The sequence below is a fragment of the Chiroxiphia lanceolata genome, chromosome 1, assembly GCF_009829145.1.
Source record: "Chiroxiphia lanceolata isolate bChiLan1 chromosome 1, bChiLan1.pri, whole genome shotgun sequence".
In the NCBI taxonomy this organism is placed as follows: Eukaryota; Metazoa; Chordata; class Aves; order Passeriformes; family Pipridae; genus Chiroxiphia; species Chiroxiphia lanceolata.
Genome location: NC_045637.1, coordinates 113,859,388 through 113,880,823, shown reverse-complemented (window position 1 = coordinate 113,880,823; position 21,436 = coordinate 113,859,388). Strand labels below are relative to the sequence as shown.

At 36.6% G+C, this 21,436-nt stretch overlaps 1 protein-coding gene across 1 annotated transcript in view; it reads left to right on the top strand.

The window, feature by feature from the left end:
* STT3B (STT3 oligosaccharyltransferase complex catalytic subunit B) overlaps positions 1-21,436 on the top strand; it is a 53,778-nt gene that overhangs the window by 27,166 nt on the left and 5,176 nt on the right. Inside the window, exons 4-13 of the mRNA XM_032676739.1 lie at positions 418-483; positions 4,069-4,168; positions 8,606-8,704; positions 10,305-10,451; positions 13,670-13,718; positions 15,321-15,475; positions 17,041-17,252; positions 17,350-17,537; positions 18,046-18,217; positions 20,592-20,765. Of these exons, the coding sequence (XP_032532630.1) occupies positions 418-483; positions 4,069-4,168; positions 8,606-8,704; positions 10,305-10,451; positions 13,670-13,718; positions 15,321-15,475; positions 17,041-17,252; positions 17,350-17,537; positions 18,046-18,217; positions 20,592-20,765 (1,362 nt within the window). The remainder of the gene's footprint in view (positions 1-417; positions 484-4,068; positions 4,169-8,605; positions 8,705-10,304; positions 10,452-13,669; positions 13,719-15,320; positions 15,476-17,040; positions 17,253-17,349; positions 17,538-18,045; positions 18,218-20,591; positions 20,766-21,436) is intronic.

The window sequence follows — 21,436 nt, the reverse complement described above, 5'->3', positions numbered from 1 at the left end:
GTATCTGGATGCTCTCATTAACACTGAGTTTTTCAAAATTACAGAATAGCTCTTATGTCTGTAATTGCAGAGTTGGGGCGGATGCCAGCCAAAGTAATGCATGGATAGTCAACACTCAGAATTCTAAAGTGGTCTAATGTCTCAGAGAAAGTAGTACAGGTGTTGCTACTACTGTTCTACATCAGGCCGTGACGCTGAGAGTTGGGTCATACACTGCCTCTGCTTTTGCTAGAGATATAAACTCCTTTTGTGTGTGAAAGCATTGCATTAGTGGTACGATTCTATGGACATCAGTTCAGAGACATACAAATATAGCTTGATGTGGGCTAAAGAATTTCTCTTGACAATTGTGTTGGAATGAAATTTTGGAATACTGTCCTGTATTTGTGATTCATAAATACTTGGTTATTCTTCCAGGTGAAGTCTGTGAAAACTGGGTCAGTCTTTTGGACAATCTGCTGCTGTCTATCCTACTTTTACATGGTAAGGCTTTTATATATATAATAGCTGAACTGTTTGAGTAGGGATTACATAATCCATATGTTAATAAAGAACCAAAGGGTATTTTAATCTTTGTTGAAGCCATAATATGAAGTTGTTGCTTCATATTTCTATTAAAACCTTAAATATATGACTAAAAGACATAATAAATAAATTGAAATTGAAAGTATTTAATAAACACCAAAAAGTTTTTTTTAAAGTATTGAAGTATAATAATTTATAAATTTTTCCTATGCTATGAGTGGGTAGTCTGATTCAGTCAGATTTTCATTTGGGTACAGGTAAATTAAGGTGTAATTTTAATATTCCTGTGTCTGTCTGTCATTATTATGAAAATGAAATAATAATCAGAATATTTAGAATGTAAGGACAAAGTTACATTTTTATAATTTTGAAAACTATTTCTTTGGGTATAATTATGCCATAGAGCTTACCACCAGGGTTGATGAATGATTTCGATGTCATAATAAATGATCATAAATACTCTTTTCATTCTCGATCTGTGAAGATGGAGGCTATTGCACAGATGTTCCTAAGGGCTAACAGAGTGGAAAAACAGTAGTAAAACCGAGGAGATAAAACTAATAGAAAAATGGAGAGAATTGGTTTTCACCCTCCTCCCATCTTCTGAAGCCTTAGACTTGAAGAATTTTCCTGTATGAATCAGTCAGAGGTCCTTTTTCCCCTTTTTCTATGTGACTGTATGAAAATAAATTATCCTCGAAATAGGCAGTGGTGGGACTGCCAGGCTAATTGCTTGGTGACAGTTAAGATTGAGGTCTCAAATGCTGCTTTTCTACCGTCAGGTAACTAGGTTTGCAAGAAAAAGGAACTTACGGACTGTTTTATGTGCCTTAAAGTAGAAGGTTAATTCAAAGGTTGTCTGCATGCTACCTAGTTTTCCTCTAGCTTTACTGTGCATTTGGTTTCCTGGGAGACTTTTGCTGTTAATATAGGAAATAATAGCCCCGTGTTTGTCACCAAAGAGGATAGGATAGCTATTTCTTGTTAAGAGTACATTTATTTCATCCCCTATTTATCCTCATTTTGACCAAGTCATTAAATTAACAGCCACTTCTTTATGAACAGCATTGCTGTTTATATAGCATTACAGTGAAGAGAGTCTGGAGGTTTGGTACATGCTCTAGTGCAGTACAAAAGCAGACAATTAAGTTCTTGAGTTGTTATATTTATATGTCGTAGTGTTTTTTATATTGTGCCAGTGTATTGTCAAGATTCTCTGAAAATGCTCTTCCTAAACATACAGGTAACAAATGTAATACTTCACAGTTCTACTGCTGAAAAATCACACAATAACAACTTCTACTGTCTTGGTCTGTGGGACTTTGTGAGAGGGAGAGGATGTGATCCAGGGTGTGCATGGTGACAGAGCTTATGGAATCAATGTCATCGTGACATTCAATCTAAAAGTGGGATTTTTTATTTTCCTGTAAAGTGTTATCAGCTCGTGAAAGGTTAAGATTTGTCCATAGCTTAGCCTCAAATCTCAGTGATTAGATAATATAATTTTATTTCTTACAGAGTGCACATGCTTCATCCTAAGTAGGTGATAGCTTTCCATATGTTGTATTTCCCTTTTGGAAAGAATTTTAAGAAGCCCTTCTGGATATTTTGCTTAGGTAAATTTTTAGGACAAAGCATAATTCTACTATTTGTTACATAATAATAATTTGTCATTCTCTGATGAAATTAGTTGTTTTCAGTGTAAGTTAGAAGTTCAATCACAATTTTGAGGTAGTAAGAGTCAGTTCTTTCGTGGGAAATTTGGGGAACAGTTTCTTTGAAGGTGAGTGGATATTGCATGAACTGACAAATCTTTCTTGATCACTAAATCTACTTAAAATATATACCTAATTCACTGTGGTAATTTGACTCATATTATTGTATTCAATGTAGAGAAACTTTTTTTCTTGCATTTATATTTTTAGCATTTATTTTACTTGAACAGCTTTTGCTTCATACAGCTTTTCATGATGAGGAGGTAAAATAAAACAAAACTGTACATTGAAGCAATCCTTGTAGCAGTAATAGCATGTTTTCACTCTTTTTGCCAATCTATGAGGATCCCTCAGTTTTGTTTGAAAAGTTCCAAAGTGCATCCAATTCAGTATAATCTTCAGTGCTTAGATTTGGTTTAATATTTTGGTAATTAGAGGTGCAGGTCTCTGATCCATACAAAGTGTTTTCTACCTGCTTCATTCAAACCTTTCCCTAAATGTAACAGTGTTTTAACTGCACATTTGTACTTACGTGTCTTCATGTTTTCTCCCATTAAATAAACTTGCCTGTGTAAACCATGATATTTCATGCTGTAATTTGGCAATGGAATCATGATAATCTGAAATGAGTTTTTTAGAAACTTAGATGATTTCTATTCTACTTGTATCACAGTGTCTGAATGGGTTACCCCAAATTTTGAAATGCTGGGTTTTGTAGTGGTAGTGTCAAAAGCCAGTAATGCTTGGCCTCATCCTTATTTTAGAATCTCTTCTACAGAACACAGTAATTTGGGTTTCTTTTGGGGTTCTGGGGCTTTAAAAATATCTACTTAAATCTAAACCCTGAAGTACAATTTAAGTGAAAACCACATTAGCTACTGCATTCTAAAAATGAAGACCTAGGATAGGCAACGGTGCATATGGGGGAAGTCTAGGCTGTAATTTGACAAGAGGACATGTTAAAATACAGATTGTCTAGTCAGCATTAGCCCTTCTAAATACATTAGAAATTTAGATAACACATAGTAATGATAGCTCATTAAATCCTTATCTGAACCAGCAATCAGTGATGTGTTAATACCATTGTAGTGTTTCAGTTCTAAGTACACCATAGGAGTTCTTCTCAAGAGCTCTTGTTGCCAAAGATTTGCAATATCCATGATATTGTTGTATACCATTCCATAGGGCTCAGTCCCACTTTTGTGTGCATCCACAACCTTGCTTTTATTTCTTTCTTTACATGGCAACCTGCATTGGCTGCTCTGCTCCAGGGGTTCTGCTCCTGGAGGTGTACGTTGCTCCTTTTCTCTGCCAGGAGATAGTGTTCCCTATCCTCAGCAGAAAGTGCAGAGCATGGTGCTAAATTTTTTATATCAAAAGAAAGTTTTGGATCCTACATGGGATTATAGAATATCCCGAGTTGAAAGGGATCTACAAGTATCATCAAAGTCCAGCTTGTGGCCCTGGGGATCCTGCTGCTGCCTTGTGCTGCAGCCTTCACCATGGGGAAAAGCTTTTCTCCGGCATCCCATTCATATTTGGGAGTATGACCAGATTAGCTTGGAAGGAGGAGATTGAGGAAGGATGACCTTGAAAATCCATCAGCCCATTTCCAAATCCTTTGATACATGGGCTTTTGTTGTGGTTTGTTTTTCTTTGATAATAAATGTTGAGAAGGATTCTGGTGGTATTACTAGTAGTGCTCGCTGCCTGTCTAGAGGGAGTTTGTGTTTTCTTGTTAGACCGTCACCATATTTAAATCCAGCATTGGCTATCCTAAGAATTTGCAGATAATTTCAGATCTAATTTCCTGTTCCATTTGTCATAGGTCTCTGCATGGGGTGGTTATGTTTTCATCATCAACCTTATTCCACTGCATGTGTTTGTTCTGTTGCTGATGCAGAGATACAGCAGGAGAGTCTACATTGGTAAGTTTTGTTCATTGAACAGTCATTGTCACATGCTTAAATGTGAGATATGAAGTTAACTGTACTGATGTGTTTTGTATCAAGTGGGTATTAAGTAATTGCGTATCAGACTGAACTTTCTTAATTTGATTACTGATTATAGTCAGTTATTTTCTACAACATGGAAATAAGGAGTTAAAACATACACTTCTAAAATTTTGTGTATGTAGCTGGTAATTAATTTTTTCCTTTCTAGTGCACAGCAAAAAAAATTGGGTGGTTTGATATAGAAGAATTCTTGAAATATTTTTAAAATATATATTGTATATGCGCCTTTAGTAATACTTCATATTTTTCTCTTACTAGTATGAAAAACAATTGGTACTTTTAAAAGTTGTACAGCAGAAATTATGAAAAAATATAGTAAAAGACTTAGGAAATTTTAAGCAGCCATGTATGTTTTATATAACAGACTAGGACTGGATGTTCCATGTAAATGTTTAAAATTTTATTGGATTAATCAGCCTTCCTTCTAGTTTCTGGAAAGTGTGAATAGGGATCTTAGAATACTAACTTTTTAATTGATTTGCCTGACATTTCAATACTCTGTAAACTGTTTTTTACAGACACTTTACCAATAAAATCAGTTGGCCATCATGTGGGTGTGTGAATTAAATAATTGATAAGCAGTTCAGGTATTCAGAGATTTATAAATTGGCTTCACATTAAAAATGTTCTAGCTTTAACAGTAGGTAGTTTGAGAACATAATGTGAGCTAAGGTGTAATCATAAGGCATTATTTCATTTGTAAATATATTTTTGTTACTCATTTTAATGCTCTTGCATCTTTGTATTTTTAATTATTTTAATGCCTTTTTTAGTGCCTGCTAAAGAAATTACTGTATGTGCATCTATAGATGAACCATTATATGCTACAATAATTACTCAATTTAGTCAAGTTCAGTTTTGACTTTTTGTTATCAAACTATATTTCTTTGTTATCCTATATATGTAAAAGAATTGGAAATTCTTAAAAAAAAAGGGAAAGAAAAATCTCTAGCCCATTTTTAATGTTTGTATTACTTAACTTCTTCATTAACTACTTCATAACTTAGAGGGAAAGTAATTTATCTCGTTTTGCTTTTAAAATTGTTTTACTGAATATTTTCATTTTCCAATTTCTATGAGTTATGCAAGAGAAAATTAAATCAAGTAATTATAAAATCCTGAAGCAGTGTGGCAGCCAGAAACAATAAAGAATAAGTATTCTTGCTTCTTCCGCTTTCAGTGAACTAGTCTTTGAATTGTGTGGGGAAAATACTACTGCAGGTTCATATGAATTAAAGGTTTTGACAGATGTTTGTTTTGCAAATAGCTACAGTGTTTTGAAATGTTATTGCCCTTCAGCAGTGAGGGATATATAGTGCCATGGAGTTGTCAGAATGAAAATGTGATCGCTGTTCTGCTGTTTCATTGCAACTGCTGGCTTAATTTAAGCTTTCATGGGAAGCCTTAGAGGAGTCTGTACATCTCACATTACTATATAATTTCTGGGTTTGTTTAACAGGATGTTTTTGTGAAACAGGTAAGAGTGTTCAAGCACTTCTGAGAGGAAATTCAAGTGTGCTTCACTTCCAAACTATTCAGATAGGGAGAAGAGATTACAAAAACTCATTGAAACAGGGAGAATAAAGATATTTTGTGAGTTTCTGTGAAATGCAGTCGCTAGAGTGTGCCTGCTCATAATTCTTAAAAAACTACCAATGTACAGCTAAAATTTCTGTTAAATATTGTCAGCTGACTGTAGCTAGTAAAATCTGCATCCATCTTACTTATTATTGAGAATTTTGGGGGAGTTAATCTCTAGATCAGTTGCTTAAGTTTGTTTTAAGCTAGCATGAGCCATTTGGTAAAGGTTATTTTATGTTCAATCAAACATAGTAACATAAATGTAGAGAACAATATTTGGCAGCACCAAGTTTTTAGAAATAATGGTTCTTTCCTGGTACATGTTTTTCATATGAGTGTTCATACACCAAGGAAAAAATTAATGGGACATGATCTGATATGCCTGGGAGTGTAATTCAGAACCATTTAATGAGTAAAAAATTTCCCAGAATGTGAGGGTTTTGCCAATTTTAAAATATTTTAGGGCTTGCAGGCAAATGACTTTATCAACCAGATAGCTTCTGACCCACTTGGCATCAATGGTGAAGATGCTACCTACATTTGAAAGCTCGAGCTGTGCTTTTATTTTTTCATCTTGACAGTGATCTGTACTTTTCAGTCAGATTCTACTGACTATGTTTGATTGAACATAAAATAGTAGTGTAATCATTACAAACAAGTGCTTACAATTCCAATGTGTTAGCAGCACTTGTAGAAGTGAATAACCTCTTTATACAGATACAGCAACCATTGATACTATTTTCTCTTGCTGTGCTTAGTTTTTCTTTAAGTCACGCTTCCACATGTAAAATACTTCATAATGTTCATTTCAATTTGGGGTTTTTTCTGTACAATTTTTTTAAGTTCTGTACACTTATCAGAATATTTAGTAACAAAACACTTGAGCATCTTCCAGAATTTAAAGCTTAATTTCAATAACTCCTTGTTCTTTGGTTTGGATTTTGTCATTTGAACAGTGAACAGTTGATTTACGTCAACTACTTCATATTCTAAAACTTCAGATTGAATGTTTATTTCTAGTGGTTGTAATCCATTAATTAAAATTATAAGCATGTGGGCAAATACATCTTACTCTCTGGAAAAGCTTTTCAGTAGGTCTTTCCTGTGTTTGTGGTATATGGTAATGGCAGTTTCAATTGTTTGTAAAATGAGGTTTTCCACAGTAGGTCAAAATGTTTTTGTTCTGGACTTGGTCAAAGTTATAGCCTGCAGGAGTCAAAATTAACTCCTTTTTACAAAGACTGTGCAAACAGTAGACTGTAAAAGAACATGGAAATTTCATGATCATATATCACCTTGATGTTTCTAAGTGCCTAGAAAAATTGTGTTGTTGTGTAAATGACTTTTTTTTAATCTTTTCAATACCAGGCAATATGTAGCTCTTGGAAGAACTGGGAGTAAGGGATTGGAGAGTGGGGGGCAGTGCATATAGAAAGTAAAGCAATTGCAGGACTGGACTTAAAAATGATGACTTACAGTGGTCTAACAAATGTGAAATGTAGTGATTTATGCCAATCATTGAACTTCCACAGGATGGCAGTGTTGTAACAGTTGCTTGGTAGAGTAAATGATTTATGTTGTAGCAAATTCTTCAAAAATTGAGCTTCCTACAGGAAAAGTGTATTTCAGTGACATAAGAGGGCATAGATCAGTAGCTAGGCCAAGTTGTGCAATACAGATGCTTGAAGGAATACACCAAGTGCTTGCAAATACCATCACTGTCACTTCTGACCGTTTTGGAACACAGACAGTGTTCTGGGAGCACGATCCCTCCTTGAGACCACACAGGTGCTGTGGAAACGATACCTCCAGTCAATGATGCCCTCCCCAAAACTGATCTCACGGAGGTTAGTAAAGGGTTATATGAGAACAGGGATCTTCATAAGATCCAGACCATAACAGAGACAGTGGTTTAGGATCTGTAGGAGTGTTTAAAGATCTGAAAGGTGGATTGTTGCTGTTTGCCACTGAAGGAACAGAACTTCATTTGGACTTTGTCTGGTTACTTCAAATATAATCAGACTTGTGGCGGTTCAGAGTTGGGGTTTTTTTTCTTCCCCTCCCATGTCTTCTTCACCCTGTAATACTGAGGACCAAAATCTCTTTCAAAATAAAGTATATGAATGGTAGTGCGTGTGTAGTAATAATTTATGTTTTTGATACTACTGTTAATATTAATTATGATCTTGTCCTCTACTTTCTGGAGCCCCATGGTTGATACAGATCTATCAGTATATACACTTAATATTAATTTTTAATCCTATTGCTTTTCAGTTTCTTGGCATCACTCTAGGCTTGTGTTTAAAAAAAGAAAAAGTATACCTCTTTGCATTTTTCTAAGTAGGTAGTGGGCTCTTACATGTTTTGCTTTTTTGAGGTCTGATCCCTTCAGTTTCTCCTCATATAGAAAGCTTCTTTTGTCGCTTTTTATGAGAGAGCTGTTTCCCCCATCCATGACCCTCAAAAACAGGGAAGCTAGAACATCTTAGGCAGATGGCTTAATTCCCCAGGAGTAGAAAAAACAATGCAATTAAGAACAACAGTACTCTGCTACTTCCACTAAAATTGGATGCAATAGACAAGTTTATTCTAGTCAAAGGAGGAAAAAGTAATTAGGATGGCTGAAATATTTAGAATGATACTGTTCTGATTCAGTGTCACTGAAGTTAGGGGGAAAGATGGACTTTACTGTGGAACCAGTTCTTTTTCAAACGTGTATTAATTTTGTTCCTGCCTTTCTCCCCCTCTCCTCACATTTTTCTTTCCCAGCGTATAGCACTTTCTACATTGTGGGGTTAATATTATCGATGCAGATACCTTTTGTGGGATTTCAACCAATTAGGACAAGTGAACACATGGCAGCTGCAGGTAAGAAAATTAGACTTTTGCTTCCAAGAGGCTTCTTAGCACAAGAAAACCTCAAACCCTTGCGGCTTTGTTTCCTTGTATTAGAAAGAGCACATAGTAGCAAACCAAATTGTTAAAGAAAAAGAGGTACAATTTAGTATCTGTAGGGAAGTTTTCTTTCTAATTGACACATTATCCTCTTCTTGTGTGAGCTAATGGAGGTAAAATGCCTCTATAACACTGGATCAATTAGCATTCTGACAAGCACTTACTTTACACGTTGATTATCTCTCCTGTTTTGCGGTACAATGTTGCCTTCAAGCATTGTACAATTGAAACATTCCTTACTGGTAACAGTTTTTACTGAGCAATTTGGTTTTAGAGTTGATAGTCTTCTGTAATTTTTCAGAGTGGGTTAAATACAAATTACTTAAGTTACTAATCACAAGGCTGATTTTTAAATAACTGATTTCAATCTTGTTTGGTTTTTTTTTTTTAAATTTCTTTACGTTGATTTTTCAGAAGTTGCTAAGAGTCAGATATCTTGATTTCTTGAGAGCAAGAACCTCTGCTAACACTGAGTTTAACTGCATGTGCTGTTTGTGCAATACAGTTCAGTTTGTTCAGTTCCTCGGGGGTTTTTCTTATGTGTAGTCACTTATCAACATGTATTTGGGACAGTGATTGGAATATCATGAAAGTTTAATATAAAAATACTTTTAAAATTGACACTTCTTTTTCAGCAATCTGAGTATAATGGAAAAAGAAAAAATTACCAAACCACATTTTGTTTCTGAAGAATTTTACATTGATTTAGTGAGTGGTCTTTCTCTAGGAGTTCAGAACTAGCGAATTTCATTATGGACATCAAATTCATTGTTAATTTGAAGAAAGACTGGACACTTAAGCTTTTTTTTGTTCTTCTGCCAGCTACCAGTGAATTTTCTCTTTTGAATGGACTCATCACTGGATTGATCTGATTATATATCTTGAAATGAATAATAACAGAAAAATTGTGTCGAAGTTGTGGGTTTGATGTTAAACTCTAAACAGCCTTTTTGAGGATGTGGGGTGCTCTGCCAGTGATTTCTGGTGTTTCAACACTAATTTTATGTAATTCACTTGTCTGTCACCTACTTGTTTGGTTTGGCTTTTTCTTTCATTAAATCCCCTGTTTAGTTCAGTAGCATAAATTCCATATATTTCTATATTGGCCTTGTTTGTGTGTTGACTGGAGTCTGTGAATTTATTTTTCACCATATCTAGGTATGCTAACCTGTATTTTTGTCATAATCAGTGCAATCTAGTTTTCAGGTGATTCTCTCCTTTACCCCAATTTGAGGCAGTGTTGGAGGCGAAAAGAGGGTATTTGAGCTCTTGATATAATTAGCAAATAAATTTTTGGAGAATATCTTCTTCTCTCATTGGAAGTTTCTGTCTTTACAAGAAAGCGTCATCTCTGTTAAGTATTAAAAGCTATTTGTCAGAAAGTAATTTTATACTAGTTTCTAGATGTTAGGTTGTACCTTGTGTTTATTTTTTTAATTCAAATATAGCCAAAGTGTGTCGGTTACTGTTACTGCTTTTGAGTATTTAAACAAAAACCTTCTTCTCTCTTTAGGTGTTTTTGCACTGTTGCAGGCATATGCATTTTTGCAGTATCTGAGAGACAGATTAACAAAGCAAGAATTTCAGACATTATTCTTCTTGGGTGTCTCACTAGCTGCTGGTACTGTGTTCCTGAGTGTCATCTATTTGACATACACAGGTAAATAAATATGAAACTAATTTACCTTTAGAGCAGGTAAACCAAGATGGTCAATATTTGATTTAGCCTAAAGAAGTTGTTGGCAATGCCACAGCAAACCAGTGCTCATGTTATTGTTTGTTTCTTTGTGTTGGAATTCACTGTGCTTTCTGGGCTGCAGGAAAAAAACAACTTTGTACCACCATGCCAATATTTTGGGCTTATGTACAATACACATAATGATGTAAGAAGTCAGAGTGGATGAGGAACATAACTGTAGTCAAAGCATGTTATGAAGATACATACAGCTAATCTGGGTACAATATTCTGGGTAACATGAATGGGTCAAGGTCAAATTGCTTCCCTTCTGAAATACTTGAGTCTGATTCCTGTTCAAGGCATCTCTGCCTTGTCTCACAAGAACAAGCTTGTCTTTGCTTGGTTTCCGTCCTCAGATGCCTCACTGCAGCCTTTTGATTCCATGACACACTTCCTTTGGTGATCTGATACCATACTTGCTTCCCCTGATGAAGAAAAGCACTCTTATTTTCCTGCTAATTATATTAGCCAGGCAAAAATTGACTTCTGCTTGGTTTAAATTCCATGATCTTAGTATTACACCTCAAGTACAGTTTTGTTTTGTCAAAATTTTATTTCGAAAATAAAGAAAAAGAACCCAAAACAAAAGCCCCACACTTTCTTGAGATAAAAACTTGTTTTTATTTTAGCTGACTTCTTTCTTGCATTTCTCTTTAGCAATGTTTTTGGCATAATTTTTTTTGTATAATTGTTTACCATTTTGGACTATTTAATAGCAGTGTTATTTTTGTTAATTATGATACCATTATTCCAAAAGAATTCTTAACATCTCTGTTTGTTTGAAAGTCTTCTGAAACTTGATGGTTTGATTTGCTTTTCAGTGCATATGAGCAGGTTCTTAGCAAAAGTTTTCTGACTGGCATATCAAAACAAAATTTGGCTTCTAATCTCAGTGTGCAGCAAAATATGTTTTCTGTTGCAGTTCTTAGGAAGTGTTGATTTCAACTTCTGCAATTCACTGATTAGTATCACTGCTTCATCAGTTGGAACCAGCCTCATTCCCTCTGCTTCTGATGTGCTGTGCAGTCCAGGCTCCTGATCACCTCACAGCACTCTAATCCCTCTTTATTTTCTTAATAATCCTCTTGCAGAAGAGTGCCCACATATGGACCCTGTATCCCAGGTGTACCAACTGGAAGAAGGGGCTTCAGGTTTTGAAGTCCTGCCTGCCATAACGCATATCATCTACTCTTTTCAATTTAACATGGTTCATTTTGGCCTCTGAGATATATTCACTTTTTACTAGCCACCAGCTGGATCCTGACCCATTGAGTACTACTTGGAGCTTGTCAGGACAGCCAGTTTTCAACCCGTCAAATGATCCATTTGTCCATCCCATTCTTCTTCAGCTATGAATGAGAAAAGAGGAAAATGATTCAGAAAACATGGAAGAATGTATTTCAGGAGGCTGTGCTCCTTGATCCTTTCAGCAGCTCAGGTTACTGGCCTGTAGCTTCCTGCATAGAACTTCTTGCCTTGCCCAGAGGTGTAGCATTAGCCATTTCCCAGGCACCAGACACCTTTATCACCCAGATGAAAATGGTGGGTAGCTATCATTGGGCCAACTGTTTCAGCACCCTCAGGTGAATGCTGTCTAATCCCACGTCTTGGATACATGCAGAGAAGACCACAATTAGTAATTCCCTATCTACTGGTAGCTCCTTCATGTGCATGCAGAAGACTGCATGGGAGAAAGCTTTTCATCTGAAGACCGAAGGGAAAAATATGTCTTGTCATAGAATGTTATCAACAGTATTTAAATGTTTAAACTAGCTACTAAACTAAATATTTCAGTCAGATTATTATACTAGTTTTAAATATCAGATAGAAGGAAGACTTACTGAGTCATGCACAAAGACTTGGGTAATAAATAAAAATATAAGTTGAATATGAGTCAGCAGTGCCTGGGCAGCCAGGAGGGCCAGCAATGCCCAGAGGGGCATCAGGCAAAGCATCCCCAGCCAGTCAAGGGAGGGGATTGTCCCACTCTGCTCTGCACTGGGGCGGCCTCACATTGTGGGGTACACAATATAAAAAACATACTAAGCTATTAGAGAGTGTCCAGAGGAGGGCAACAAGATGGGGCAGGGTCTGGAGGGGAAACCATATGAGGAGTGGCTGAGGTCACTTGGTTTGTTCAGCCTGAAGAAGAAGAGACTGAGGGGAGACTCAGTTACAACATCCTCACGAGGCGAGGTGGAAGGTACTGATCTCTGCACTCTTGTAACCAGTGACAGGACCTGAGGCACTGGAACAGGCTGCCCAGGGAAGTGGTCACAGCAGCAAGCCTGACAGAGTTCAAGAAGTGTTTGGACAATGCTCTCAGGCACATGGTGTGATCTTTGGGTTGTCCTGTGCAGGACCAGGAGTTGGATTTTGATGATCCTGATGGGTCCCTTCCAAACTCAGCATATTCTATATTTAACTTTCTCTTATTTTACCTTGTCTGTATCTGTCTTCAGAAGGAGCTGAAACAGTTGCAAGGAAAGTGGAAATAAAATTTAAGAAGAAACTTGCTCATAATTTTTAATAATAATTTTTATCTTTCATCTCATAGATATACTATCTCTTTTCATCTTATGATATTTAAGTATCTAAAGGCCTTGTTTTAAAAAACAATACGTAAAGCTTATCAGCATGTCTAGTAGCAGCTTTTATATTCTATGCCACATGTAGATCCATCAGCAGAGAAATAATGGGAAACCAGTGTTTCCTTAAGTGTTAGTGTTTTGACTGTAGATCGTTCCCAGTTTCCCCTGGCATTTCAGAAAAATGAAATACTTTCTTATCAGTTATGTTTTGTCTTTCCTATACATCTTTACAGAGTGTAGATTGCTATCTGTCATATTCTTTGAGAAATATTTATTATTGCATTGCTTTGACTTCTGGAGGTGTGTGTGTCTTGATACTCACATTGTACACAACAAGTACAATATGATGCTGTAAATGTGTTCTAAAACTAGCTTGCTTCATGGTTGGTAGATTTTATAGCCTGCCTAATGCAGTAGGCCTGGTTCACATATATCACAAGTTCAGTGAAATTCATTTGGTTTTGTGCTATAACTTGAGGGAGTAGAAAAATTATGGCATTTAAATACTCAGGTAGCAAAAGGGTTTTTCCCCCTCCTTCTCTTTTTCAGGTTATATTGCTCCTTGGAGTGGCAGATTTTATTCATTGTGGGACACTGGGTAAGTAAGGATATGAGATTTAGATATCAGTAGCATTCTGCTGAAAACTAATAATCATTTGTTCTCCTCATTCCCAAATCCATTTAGTATTTTAGTCAAGGAGAATATAGTGGGCTTAAATCAGTTACCTAAAGAGAGCATTTGTAGTAACCACTTCATGATCTTTACAACCATTTCACTAGTTTGTCTATTAAATTTCTTGCTTGTTTGGAAGTCTTTAAATATGTAATGGTATGTCTTTTTCTATATGAAACTGTAGTGTGTATGTCAGCATAAAATAACCGAAGCTGTATCAACACTTGTGTGCACGTTTAAAAATCACTAAGAGCCTTAGACTAATTTCATTGTGCAACATAGCACGAAATCACAAAGATGTTGCACATATGATCTTGCATGTTGCCTCTGTATTATGTTCACATATCTGTTTTGTGTATACAGATGTCTACCCTGAACAGTTCTGATTTATTAACGTGTTTTCACAGGTTAAAAACCTTGTTAATCTTTGTTTTAGTTAACCTTTAAAGATGCAATGTTAGATTCTCTAGCCAGCCAGGAGAATAGGAATAAAATGGAAAGTATTTTTTGCAGGTAAATATTTTAAGGTGAAATTCAGTTGGTAGATTTTTTTTAAATTTAAAAGCAGGGATAGGAGAACTTCAAATTTTGTGCAGTTCAGGGTTTTTTCAGGCTCTAAAGTCCAGCTCTTACAGGGTTCTGTACCAACTCTGTAATAAAAGTAGTAGAACAGATGTCAGTAAAGAACCCTCAAATTTATTTGAAGAATATCTAGATGTTGTTCTTTGCCTGTAATGAAGTTGTCTATATATACAAAGCATTAAACTTTTGAGGGCTTGTCTACATTAGAAAAACATATTGTGTTAAAACACACAGTGCAGTTTTGAATGAGAACTAGATCTCAGTGAAGAAAAGGACATGTGTTTGATACCTCACCACTCAATCATATAGCACCTGAGATTAGGTCCATATGTATAGCTGTCTATAATATAGAGCACGGTTTTGTCCTTGTCTGCACTGAGTGTTTGTCATGTTGTTTAGATGACATGTATTTCCAAGTGTAGACAAAGCCTGATTTTTTTTTTTTTCAGCATCTAAAAGAATCTGGGTGCATCAGTAACTGATCTGGTATTTAATACTGTAACTTTCTTTACTAAGAAGATTAAGATATTCTATGTAGAGGAGAGTTTTTGAAAAACAGTTGAAAATTTAGGAAACTTACTGGCAGTGATGACAAACTCTTCAAAAACGTAACAATGGAGCTTCCATAGCTGTGTTTTCATTTTGGTGAATTTGGCTTTATATGTAGCCATAAACAAACAAAACATCCATAATTTTCATTGCTTTAAATAATATGGAAATAATCCCTTATATTGTTGTTTTAAATTGCTCCAAATGCTTCCTAGATGCAGTAAGACCTCGTGACTTTTTTGGTATAAAGGTTTCATCAGATTTCTGCTGAATAGAGCACTTGCCATTTTAAATTGAAATGCTTCCTTTGAAATCAAGTTCAGAATTCCTAATGTTTACAAGTTTTAATAATTTTATCTTTTCAAAATAATTTGAACTGAATTTTTTTTAAAAAAGGTATGCGAAAATTCACATCCCGATCATTGCCTCTGTGTCTGAGCATCAGCCTACAACATGGGTTTCCTTCTTTTTTGATCTGCATATTCTCGTGTGTACTTTCCCAGCAGGGCTGTGGTTCTGTATCAAAAACATCAATGATGAAAGAGTCTTTGGTAAGAGAAAATATTTTTAAATTATTTTGGAAAATCTTGCCTTCAACTTGATTCTGTTTTTTTGTTTCCTCAAAGCTGATATATGGCTTGTTCTAAAAATTGGTTTTAAAGGTGACGTGTTTAAAGATGATTATTAAAAGTTGCCTGCATCCAGCGGTATTTAAAACTGTTTATGAAATTGCAGAGGTTGCTGAAATGGTGATGGAATGTAGTTCCAAGAGGTAGGATTGAATTATTTGTCGCTACAGTTCAGTTCTGCACCAGGAGTTTCATGCTCTTCTCCAGGCTGACATTTCATACCACACGTTGAGGTGCGGTTCCGCAGTGCAGATCAGCCGGGGGAACAGCTCAGCGTCCCTGTGTCAGTGACAACAAATTGCTTATTTGTACAAAGCTGTACTCTGAAAGCAAACTTCTAAGATTGTGAATGAGGCTTCTAAGGATGTGCTTTGGAGTTTTAATCCATATGGAGGAATGAAGATCAGTCAGGTCTTGAATTTTTACAGGACAGGAGACTCCAGACTAATATAGCTGCCTCTTAAGACTACCTAAGAGATGTGTGGGCATTGGGAATGTTTACTGGGTTAAATAAATCCAGTGACTCTGGGGTATTCTGTGCTGGGCTTACAATTAATTCTTGTCAAGACCAGTGCTGGGCAACTTGCTTTCAACCTCCTACTGCTGCATCATCCATTTAGGAGGGCATAGAGAGACCTATGAGTGAGGGTGGAGAGCCATACTGCCTCAGTACAAAGTAGAAGATATTTACATAATATAATCTGATAAATTGGTGTCCCTTGATGATTTCTGTGGTAAATCTTTGAGAAGAGGATGTTGTTAAACTGTAGCAGACAAGGAATCCATCAGGAGGAAACCACTATGAGATAGATGTTCCTAATCAGTGTATACAGCATTGTTTGGGGTTTTTTTCCTTCCAAGGAAAGTGTTCTGAATATTCCTTACTCTTCTGAAAACATTGGTTTGTGTTTTGTGGGAGACAAAGTGGAGATAGTACTGTTCAGAAAAGCTTCCTTCAGAATAGGGCTCACAATATCATATTTTTCATCTGTATGGAATTATAATGTAGACAAGCCCCCAATTTGTCCACAGATATCTCTGGCTTAAATTAGAATTTAATATTTGCATTAAATTGTAATACTTCCTTTTGCTTTTTCAGTTCTGGTAACTTCTTTGGTCTAGGGCTGTTTGACCTTTTTAATCAAATGAAGCTACCTATTATTCTAGTAGCATTTTTGGTGTGTAATATTAAATTTCACTAATAATATATATTCTGGCACATTATTCATGCATATGAAAATGGAGTTGTGTTATTGTTAACAGTTGTCAAGGTGAACCTCAGGAAATGTTTGAGGCTTAACAGGGATAAGTGTTAATTCAACCGAATGTTGTAAATTAAAAAGCAATGAAATTCAAGCTGCACACTTGAGTCTTTATATACACAGATGCTCTACTCACTTCCAGAAGTAGTTTTATGGAGACCATGTACGTGTGCAGTCAGTTGGTATTATTTTCTAAATGTCATCAGTAGGTTTGTTTCTTTGCAGTTGCTCTGTATGCAATCAGCGCCGTTTACTTTGCTGGAGTGATGGTTCGACTGATGCTCACTTTGACTCCAGTGGTCTGCATGCTGTCAGCAATCGCTTTCTCCAATGTCTTTGAGCGTTATTTGGGTGATGATATGAAGAGGGAAAATCCACCAATAGAGGACAGCAGTGATGAAGATGATAAAAGGAACCCTGGCAACCTGTATGATAAGGTGAGGGGAGGAAGCAAGAGTTAGAAGTCAGAAAACATGGGTTCCATTGTCAAGAGTGATAAAAGTTGCCATAACAGATAAATTTGTGTTTGTTTAGGCAGGCAAAGTGAGGAAACATGTATCTGAACAGGAAAAAACAGAAGAAGGGCTGGGTCCCAATATCAAAAACATTGTGACTATGCTGATGCTGATGTTGTTGATGATGTTTGCTGTTCACTGTACGTGGGTAACCAGCAATGCATACTCCAGCCCCAGCGTGGTTCTCGCTTCCTATAACCATGATGGGTAAGTAAGGTCTGTGGGTCTGAAGTGATTAAAGGGCAAAAGCCTTTCTACTGCCTTTGCATTAACAATTGGCTTTACTTTCTGTAATCACTTCTTATTATATTAAGGCAGAATTGTCACCTGAATAAAAAATCCTTAATACTCTAATTTTCAAAAAGATATAACGTTTTCTGAAATATTTAATGTCAATATATAAAAATAATCCTACTCAAAGCCAATAAAGATCATGGCTAAAAAAAACTAAACCAACAACTTTCAAGTCAACTGGGAAAACTTGTTCAAGAGTATATATTTGACAGGAAATGCACTAAGTCATGTCTTCAAAAGCAGTTCAGCTTCTGGCCATTCAGCTGTCAGAGGGTTCAAACTTATGACTGCTGGTGACCAAATCCCTCAAAGAAAGTTGAACTCATAATAAAACCCTTATTTGTGAGCCAAGATTTATCGTGGTGCAGTTGGTTTGTTGCTAGTATTTGTTCCGAGGAGAATAAAATGAACTGTTTTGCAGCACCCGAAATATCCTAGATGACTTCAGAGAAGCCTACTACTGGCTCAGACAAAACACAGATGAGCACGCCAGAGTGATGTCGTGGTGGGATTATGGTTACCAGATAGCAGGGATGGCCAACCGAACAACCTTGGTTGACAACAATACTTGGAACAACAGCCACATCGCCCTGGTAAGGGAGGCAGTTTTCTGTGGAGTAGAAGCACCAAAATGTTTCCATTGCAGTCCAGTGTGAAATTGTAATTGTCTCTTGATAGGCAGTGTGATATTAAGGAGAAATTCCGTAGAGTGGGAAACACAGAGGTGGAAGGAACTTGGGTTTTTTTTTTTTGCATTTATTAGAACTCAAGTCTAGAGATTGATTTTTTGCTTTGGGGTTTGTTTTGTTCACTTGGTGCTTCCAAAACTTCCTTTTTAGTTCCTCTTTTTTTCATTTTGAGAGGATAGACAAAACCTAATGTAACCATTCTCCATGGGATTAGTGCTACAACAGCTTACCTGGTACTGCTGCTTTACTGGCCTGTCCAAATAGGGGTCTTTTCAGTTCAGCAGTGTCATTGCTGAGTGGATTTTTGAATGGCATGGGAAAACTGACCACAAGGATTAACAAATTTTCAGGCATCTGGGAAATTAGAGAAAGTTTGACAAGCAATGGAAGTGTAGCAGATTTGATGCAATTCTGTCTTCTCAAATTTGCAGTTAGACAAAAATATCTGCGCATTTAATTTCTTTCACTTCTGAAGAGTAAGCTTAAGCTTTGTACTTATATGGGCTTAAGGCAGGGTGTTAGCACTGCTTGTGGTTACAGGGGCACCACCTTGGGCAATTCACACTGTTTTCAGAAACCAGAGAAAGCTCTACATTGTAACTGGGTTGCAGCCTTATACTAGGTGCTGTGTAATGACTCATTATCACTCTGTGATGACATCAGTCATCACTCAGTGCCTGTTTCTTCCAGAATGTCATGCTACAGGGACAGAGTGGAGGTAGGGCTTGAGGAATGTATTAGGATAGTTTCTTGTCTTGTGTCAGTAGCAAGTAGACAGCAGTTGGACCAGATCTGCCAATAAGCAGTGTACAGAGGCAACAAATTAATGAAGTAGTGCTCTGAGCTTACAGAGTCCTGAAAAAACATGTATTGGGGAAGGAGAGAATCACATGTATGTGCTTGACAGGGGCAGGGAAGTCACATCAGCCAAAAGCAAGCTTGGGAAATTGTACTGTTGGTGCTAATATCAGTGAAGAAGCATTGCCATGTGCTCTGAGGCACTTTTAATTTGGTTGTTGACGTGGCAGCATTAGTGTATTTTGATGGATATTCAGCTCTGATAGCTCTATGTGCCTCCCTCTCTAAACCCACAGATCCTTGCAGGACAAGGTGCATCATGTGAATAGAGAGACTGTGGAAGTCATCTCTGTTCCCTAAGCACAGTAGCCATATGCATTGCAGCAATTAGCAATGATAGTTTTCAATAAAGAATTCTCTCCAGTATGACTGCTGGTGCTGTCAAGTTCCATTTCAGAATGAATGCTCCATAAAGGGGGACCCAAGCAATAAATGTGCATTGTGGCGAATATCTGATTTTCTGCTGTAAATGAGGCACGCCCTGGAGACGTGTCCAGATGATTTCCTCCTGCACAGAGATAGAAATCTGCCAAATATCTTCACATTAATTAGGATAATGGCCAAGAAGCTGAGGTTCTTGGTCTTTTTGACAGCTTGCAGCCAAAGCTAAGTGTTCTCTAATTACGTTCTTAGCTGAAGATGCAATATTATGTATGTTGTAGTTACTCCCTTTTACTACAACCATGTGTTATTATATCCTAAGTATAGGAGCTTCAGCAGCAAACAGAGCTGCTGAACTAAGTGCCACTTGCTGACCAAAGGAAATTGTTTAAGTGTGAGAAGTGACCAGGATGGAAGAGGTGCTGGATACAGCTTTAAAAAGTTTTGTTCTGACTCTGTGTAAATTTACCTTGACTTAATGCTGAGGGTGCCTGTGTGCTGCTGAATGTAATGCAGCATGTCTGCTTCAGTAATGAAGGACAGAGCTCAAGGAAAAAAAAAGTCACTAACATTTATGTACTTTGGCCTGTGTCTAAAGCTCTGAAATTATTTGTAATGAGTTATTTTCTGCAACACTGAGTTTTTGGCAATACAGTGAAAAGACACCTACAGACTTGAACAATCTGTAGGTGCCACAAAAGAAAAACCCTTGTTGCTACATTTTATACTCAAAACACTCATTTCAACAGGCAGCACTCCTCTTTACAGAGTGCTTTTGAGCTTTCTAAAGGTTGTGCTTTTGAGTTTCTAAATATTCACCATGGGTTTTATTTATCTAGAATGAAAATGTTGGTTTTGGTTGGCAAGTATGAATTACAGAATCACAGAATGGGTCATCTGGTCCAAACTCCTTGCTCAAGCAGGGTCATCCTCGAGCACATTGCACAGGATTCTTGGGCTTTGGTCTGTCAATATTGATCTGTGCAGGTGTTTGATAGGCAGCTGTGCAGATATTTATGATCGTTTTGCTATGATACAGGTGGGAAAGGCAATGTCATCAAATGAGTCAGCAGCATATGAGATCATGAGAAGCCTGGATGTGGATTATGTTCTGATTATTTTTGGTGGTGTGATTGGCTACTCTGGTGATGATATTAATAAGTTCTTGTGGATGGTAAGAATAGCAGAGGGGGAACATCCTAAAGATATTCGGGTAAGTGGAACTGCTACCTTTTTTTTTTTTTTTACCTTTTATTTATTATTATTTTTCTGGTATTGCTCATTACAGTGGAGAGAAATCTCGACTGCTTATTGCAAATTTATTTGAAAAATATACTAGGATTGTTTTCCTAGAACAGTAGGAGTGCAGAGGCCTGTAGCCCAGTTTCTTTCAATATTTATGATTTCGAAAGGTCAGTAACCTCAAAAGCTTTTAAATTTTTTGCACGATGCTGAAAGTACAGACTGTGATGGTGCACAGTCTGTCTCACTGTGCACCATCACATACTTAAAAAAAATGGGTGTTCAGACTGTTTAAATAGTCAGCATTTCAAATTTCTTCAAACTCTGTAATAGTAGGAGACAAGTGAAAGTGTTAATATTGACTCATGTAGAGTTTAAGCTGTTCAAACACCTCTGAGATTGCAGAAGTCTGTAGTAATATTTTCTTAAGCCTGAGCTCAATATCTGAAAGTTTTTGTTAGGCTTAAGGGAGTAGTCCATGTGCATAGTTTCATCTTGTACTGGAGATAAAAATGGCAGAAATTTTTTGTTTAAACACTGTGCACATATGAAGTTTATGGTAACCCTGCAGACCTCCTATATTATCTATACAGAGCTTCTTACCTTTCTGAAGAATAATTTTGATAGGTGCCCAACTAACTT